The sequence below is a fragment of the Myotis nattereri genome (assembly GCF_964212035.1).
Source record: "Myotis nattereri genome assembly, chromosome: 1".
In the NCBI taxonomy this organism is placed as follows: Eukaryota; Metazoa; Chordata; class Mammalia; order Chiroptera; family Vespertilionidae; genus Myotis; species Myotis nattereri.
Genome location: NC_138075.1, coordinates 78,280,582 through 78,287,338, shown reverse-complemented (window position 1 = coordinate 78,287,338; position 6,757 = coordinate 78,280,582). Strand labels below are relative to the sequence as shown.

The 6,757-nt window shown below is 56.1% G+C and overlaps 1 protein-coding gene across 1 annotated transcript; it reads left to right on the top strand.

Annotated features, from left to right (window-relative positions):
* The first annotated feature begins 443 nt into the window (after positions 1-443).
* Positions 444-2,249, top strand: CEBPE (CCAAT enhancer binding protein epsilon). The gene is made up of 2 exons (XM_081100180.1): positions 444-1,114; positions 1,706-2,249. The coding sequence occupies exons 1-2, from the start codon at positions 605-607 to the stop codon at positions 2,039-2,041; spliced, it is 846 nt and encodes a 281-aa protein (XP_080956306.1). The 5' UTR covers positions 444-604; the 3' UTR covers positions 2,042-2,249.
* The last annotated feature ends 4,508 nt before the right edge of the window (positions 2,250-6,757 follow it).

Sequence of the window (6,757 nt, the reverse complement as noted above, 5' to 3'; positions counted from 1 at the left end):
GAGCCCAGCCTTTTGGGGGACTGAGCGAGAGGTGTGTTGAGGGAGGAGCTCAGCCAAAGCTGGGGGTCGGCACTGGAAGAGGGTGTTCTCTGTTCATTCTGACTTGGCACCTCATTCTGCACAGAACTTTTTGGAAGTTGGAGGGAAGAGGACACGCAGAGGGAGGTGTTGCCCTCAGCAAGGACGCTGGCATGCCCTGGACTCAACGGGAACAGGGGAGGTGTTCCCAGAAGCACCAGCTCCTGGACAGCTCAGAACTCTGACTTGGATCCTGACCAAAGAGTGCCCAACCGCTAACTAGGCTGAGGGCCCATTTCTCTAAGGCCCGCATCCCTCCCTCGGGGTGCGCCCTGCCCCTCCCTGAGTCACCCCAGGGAGAGAGGGGGAAAAAAGGGAAGAGAAAAGCTGCATTGACTACAGCGGAAGGAAAAGGAAACAGAGGAGGGAGGAGAGAGGCCAGGCAGGAGTGGGTGACAGAGAAGCCCGAGAGGGCAGATCGAGGGCAAATCTAGGGCAGGGGGAGGTCGAGGAAGGGCAGACCGAGCATCCCAAGGTGCCCCAAGAGCAGGGCCCGGGGGCGGGGAACCCAGGGGGCGGACCGGCCATGTCCCACGGGACCTACTACGAGTGTGAGCCCCGGGCTGGCCAGCAGCCACTCGAATTCTCAGGGGCCCGAGCGGGGCCTGGGGAGCTGGGGGACATGTGTGAGCATGAGGCCTCCATCGACCTCTCTGCCTACATCGAGTCTGGGGAGGAGCAGCTTCTCTCGGACCTCTTCGCTGTGAAGCCGTCACCGGAGGCCCGAGGCCTCAAGGGCCCCGGAACCCCTTCTTTCCCCCACTACCTGCCACCTGACCCTCGGCCCTTCGCCTACCCCCCACATACCTTCGGCCCCGACAGGAAGGCGCTGGGACCCGGCATCTACAGCAGCCCGGGGAGCTACGACCCCAGGGCTGTGGCTGTGAAGGAGGAGCCTCGGGGCCCCGAGGGCAGCCGCGGGGCCAGCCGCAGCGGCTACAATCCTCTGCAGTACCAAGTGGCACACTGTGGGCAGACGGCCATGCACCTGCCCCCGGCTCTAGCAGCGCCCAGCCAGCCCCTGCGTGTCCTCAAGGTAAGAGCAGGTCAGCTCTCCTCCGTGCCTTCCAGGGGCTGGAGAGAGGCCCCTGTGGATGGGGGAACTCTGAGCTTCCTGCTTATTCTTAGCGAGTCTGTGTTTGGTGTTGCTTTGTGAAATTGGCTCACCCCTAAGCTCTCTGCACCCACCACCCAACCACGACCCCGCTTCCTTCTCTGTGGATCCATTCCCACCCTGAAGCCCGTGTGCTGCAGTCCCTGTGGCCAGCTGGCCTGCCTGACCTCAGGCCCCCCAGCTTCTCTGCCGCCCACCTCTTGTGTCTCTGCCGCCTGCTTCTAGAAGAGGAAATGCCGGCTGATCACAGAACTGGAGACTCAATATAGACTGAAGGAAAGTGTCCTCAGAGAGTGTGGAGCATGGAAAGGAATTTTAGTCAGAGCAGGGACCCTGTGCACCCGGCAGGCAAAGGCTGCTCTGACTGGGACCCAGGAGCTGGCTCTAGAATCCCTTGTCTCTCTGAGGCCCAAGGGTGCTCTGGCTGCTGGCATTCCTGCCCTGCCTCCACTCTGCTTCACTCTGCTTCCTGGCCAGCCCTCACCTCTTGTCCCTCTGTGCCTTCCCCTCCAGGCCCCTATGGCTGCTGCCGCGGCCCCCTGCAGCCCCCTCCTAAAGGCTCCCTCTCCAGCTGGCCCCTCGCACAAGGGCAAGAAGGCGGTCAACAAAGACAGCCTGGAGTACCGGCTGCGGCGGGAGCGGAACAACATTGCCGTGCGCAAGAGCCGGGACAAGGCCAAGAGGCGCATCCTGGAGACGCAGCAGAAGGTACTGGAGTACATGGCGGAGAACGAGCGGCTCCGCAGCCGCGTGGAGCAGCTGACCCAGGAGCTGGACACCCTTCGGAACCTCTTCCGCCAGATCCCCGAGGCCGCCAACCTCATCAAGGGTGTGGGGGGTTGCAGCTGAGTCCAGCCGGCAGACTGTGGGCACCTTACACCCCCCCCCCCGGGCCTGCCCCTGGGGACCCCTGCTCTGCTGGGGTTCTAGAGCCCCTCACAGGCCAAGCCTAAGACATACATCCTGGACAAATGGCAGCAGGTGGCAAGGGAGGAGGGCGGGCCTCAGCATTATGATTCTGAAGCTGAATAAAATTGCACTGTGACTTGGTACTGGGGCTGTACACCCGGCCTGGGCCGTGTGAGTGTGCGTTTGTGTGTGTGTGCCTTGGCCATGCAGAGGAAAGACGGCAAATGCAGCTGTAGCAAGCGCCTGGGAATGCATGTGGCTAGTTCTGCATGCCTCTTGCTTCCGTGCCCAAGGGAATATTTGGGAATATTTCCAAACGTTCAGCAGATACGCTGCCCACAGCTCTCCCCCAAAACACCACCTGGACAGTCAGTGTGTCTGTCACTCTGTCTTCTCTCCTTCCCCCCCACCCCCTCGCCCCCACTCTGTCCTCTGGACACTGAAAGCACCCTCCTGCCACCCCACGGGACCTAGAGCGGCCTCTGATTACTGTCCTAACAGCTCTGTGGCTTGGAGGAAGACCTAGCACCACCCAGACCCTGCTGGCCCAAGCCCTGCTCTCTGTCCCCTTGAGGTATCACCTGGGCGCTCCTGCCCCAGGTGACCAAGGGAGAAATTCCAGACGACTCTGCCATGCTTGCGGACCCTTAGCTCTCGATCCAGGACTCAATCCCTTCTCTCCAGATCCACAGCTTCAGGCTACCACGTGCGGGCGCGCACGTACAGCGCAATTGAAACTTCGTGGCCCATGCACAGAAGTCGGTATTTTGTGGAAGAGCCACACTCTAGGAGCCAAAGAGCCGCATGTGGCTCGCGAGCTGCAGTTTGCCGACCGCTGGTCTACCCAATTGACACGTCCCCATGGCTCCCTCCCACCCGCTCCCATCGTTGTCCCTCATCCCCGTGGGCCCTAACGCATGAGCATCTGAGTGCTGAGGGGATGAATCCGTTGGGGAAGGTCCGGAGGCCTGTTTGTATATGAGAAAATGGATCCTGAGGAGGACGACAGTGAAACCCCATGTTCAAAGTGTCTTCTTTTTCACAGAACTCTCATGTAAGACGCACAGGAGTCCAGTGCTTGAGGGCCTCCATTTGAATTTCCCTCCGCTGCTTACTAGCTGTGTGGCCTGGAGCCAGCTACTTCGCTCTGTGCTGCAGTTTCCTTATCTGCACAATGGGAGTAGGGCTAGCCCCCACCTCATAGTGCTGTTATGTTCATAGGTAAACAGGGCCTGGACCAGGGTCAGGGAGAATAGTTATTATTCCATTTTGCTAGAACTGACAGGACCTCAGAGATCTCATGTAAACTTCACATTTTTTCAGGTAAGGAAACTGAGGCCTCAGAGAGGGGAAGGGACTTAGAATCACACGATTGGTTAGAGACGGAACCAAAATTAGCTCCATAAAATTATACATCAAAAGAGGAGCTAGAAAAGACCTCAAGAGATCATCCAGTGGTCTTGGCCCTCAGAGAAGCAAGATAATGTGAGCCACATTTTATAGATAACGTGGTTGAGGGCATAAGAGACATTGTCCTAAAGCTCACTCAGTCCCTTTGCTGTCTCAGCACAGGCACCTGTCTCTCTACTCTGAGCTCACACCTCCCCTCAGAGGTATGCAGCACATGGCAGGGCAACTAAATTCATTCATAAGTGATCAGGAGTGCCTGACAGACACAGGAAGAGAGACACAATACAGGCTAGAGTCTCCCCTAGACCACCAATGACTTGCAAGCCACTGCTGAGAAAGCCTGCGTCAGACATCAAGGAAACACTCTGTGAGACACAGAAACACTGGGGTCCGGATCCTCCCTGTTCTCTCTTTCTCCACATCCCCAGGGTCAGAGCCTTCCCACATCTTGGGCATTCGTGGGCACCATGCCTGCCTTACCCAGGACTCATCCCTCTCCTGCCTTTGCCTCGGTGTCTCTCGAGCACCATCTCTCCTACATCTGTGCCCTGGATCCCCTGCCCCAGGTCTGGTTTGGGCCCACAGATCTGAGCCTCACCCACTGGAGCCGCCTGAGTTTGGAAGGGGGAGGTGCCAGTTTCTGTGAATGCCTGGGAGAATCCTGCACCTTCCTTTCAGCCCAAGGGGATGGGTTGCATAAGGGGGGTTTGTACAGAACACACTGAGTGACTCAACCTCCGGATTTCCTCCTCCCACCTCAAGACCACTGTCCCTTGACTTATTTTCAGGGTTCTGGGTAATGGGACCTGGGTTGCTTAACCATTAACCCCGCGCTTCTTTCCCACAGCTCTGAATTGTGTCTCCTCCCAGCCCCCACCACCCCAGGGGCTCCTGAGGGCCGGGCGGCTGGCACCAGGACTGGAGAAGCCCCACTGGGAGAGAAGGGAACACCCGGCCCAGTGAGACACAGAGTGTCGAGCACATCCCATCCTCTGTGGCACATCATATTCCAGGGGGAGATGACAGATAACCAGATGTCACACCTTTTAAATTTTTCTTTTATTTTTTAAAATATATTTTTATTGATTTCAGAGGGAAAGGGAGAGGGAGAGATAGAAACATCATTGATGAGAGAGAATCATTGATCAGCTGCGTCCTGCATGCCCCCTACTGGATATTGAACCCATAATCCAGGCATATGCCCTGACCAGGAATCGAACAATGACCTTCTGATTCATAGGTGGATGCTCAACCACTGAGACACATCCGCCAGGCTGTTTATTTATTTTTAGAGAGAGAGACAGACAGAGAGAAACACCGATCGATCGGTTACCTCCCATAAGCATCCCAATGGGGTACTGAACCGGCAACTTAGGTATATCCCCTTATCAGGGACCAAACCCAAAACCTTTTGGTGTACAGGGATGATGCTCCAACCAACTGAGCCACTGGCCGGCGCCAGAAGTCACACTTTTTGAATGAGGTTTTTAAGCCAACCTCAACTAGTTTGGGCCAAAGTAACACTTGACAAGTATTTGTTGAGCATCTTTCCTGTGCCAGGCCTTGCAAGATGTCCAGAACACTGTGGTGAATAAGACAACCAGCTCCTAGCTGAAGGGGTAGAAAGAAAAAGGCAACAAAAAATGTGCTGAGTGTCTTCCTCTGCCCCTCCTTGTCCAGCTTGCCACATACCAGGTAAGACAGGAGAGTGAAGTGAGGTGCTTGTCCCCAACCCTTCCTAGGACAAGACAGGTACTCTTCACAGCTCCTTTTCACTGGATTCCTGCCCAAATGGCCTCTGGGGTGATGCCCCTCCTGCTGCCACCAGGCCTACTTTACCACTCCTTGCTGCCTTCCCTTAATCCTGTTTGTTCTCACTTCTGCAGAGCACCTTCATTAAGTTCATTAATTACTCCATTTGCATATGCCCATTGGGGAAACCAAATAAACTAATAGGTGGAGAAGCTATTTTAGCTGGAATGGTCAAGAAATGTCTCTCTTGTCCAGCCAACATGGCTCAGTGGTTGAGCGTCAACCTATAAATCAGGAGGTCAGGGTTCGATTCCTGGTCAGGGCACATGCTTAGGTTGCAGACTTGAACCTCAGTGTGGGGCCTGTAGGAGGCAGCTGATCAATGATTCTCTCTCCTCATTGATGTTTCTGTCTTTCTCTTCCTCTCCCTTCCTCTCTGAAATCAATAAAAAATATATTATCTACACTAATAAAAGAGAAATATGCAAATTGGTGTCACTCCACTATGCCCACCAGCCGATCGGATGAGTATACAAATTAAACCAACAAAGATGGTGCTTAATTTGCATACGCAGGTGCAGAGCGAAGACTGGGTGGAGCGGAGACTGAGGGCTCCAGAAGGCTCTGCTGGAGCAGAGACTGAGGGCTCCGGAAGGCTCCGCCGGAGCAGAGACTGAGGGCTCCGGAAGGCTCCGCCGGAGCAGAGACTGAGGGCTCCGGTGGAGCGGAGACTGAGGGCTGAAGAGGCTTGGATTCTCTGCTGTGGCCGGAATGAAGGCCTGGGTCCTGGGTGCCAGAGGAAAAACAGTGCCGGCAGCCAGGGTAAGGGAAGGCCTATTGCACAAATCTCTTCATGCATTGACCTCTAGTATATATATAAAAAGGTCTCTCTTGGGAAGGAGATAAGAGGGGGTGGAGGGGTGTTAAGAGGTGGGGGGAAAGGAGGGACATCTAAAGCATTCCTATCACTTTAGAATCCACAGCCTGGACCCACTTTCCTTCATGAGCATAGCTGGGGAGCAGGATGAAAGTCCTGAGCTGAGAGATAGGATGTCAGGCCCCAGGGAAGCCGCAAGGAGGAAGGCTGTTTGGAGATACCTCTGAGAGGGGGAAGCTGTCCAAGGTGAGCCTGCCAAGGTCAGTCGGTGGAGGCTGCTTGTGAAAGACTCTCCCCCTGCTCCGTGCACACCTCCCCACCCCACCCCACCCCCCATGGATTGCCACATGCCTGGGCCCCCAGGGCCCCCATCCCAGTGTTGCAAGATCCCGGTTGGGGTTGTGGAGGTAGAAAGGGGCCTCTTCATCTCCACCCCCTACCCTGTCCCAAGCCAGTGAGGGGACTATGGGATGGAGGGGGCTGCAGAGGAGATGCTGAGGCAAAAGGAGCCAGGGCTGGCTGAGGGCCTGTGCATCTCCTTTTCCACAGGCCAGTCACTTCCCGTCACTCTCACCAGCCCCCAGCAGGCAGACCTCTCTCTCCTCTCAGTACTCAGC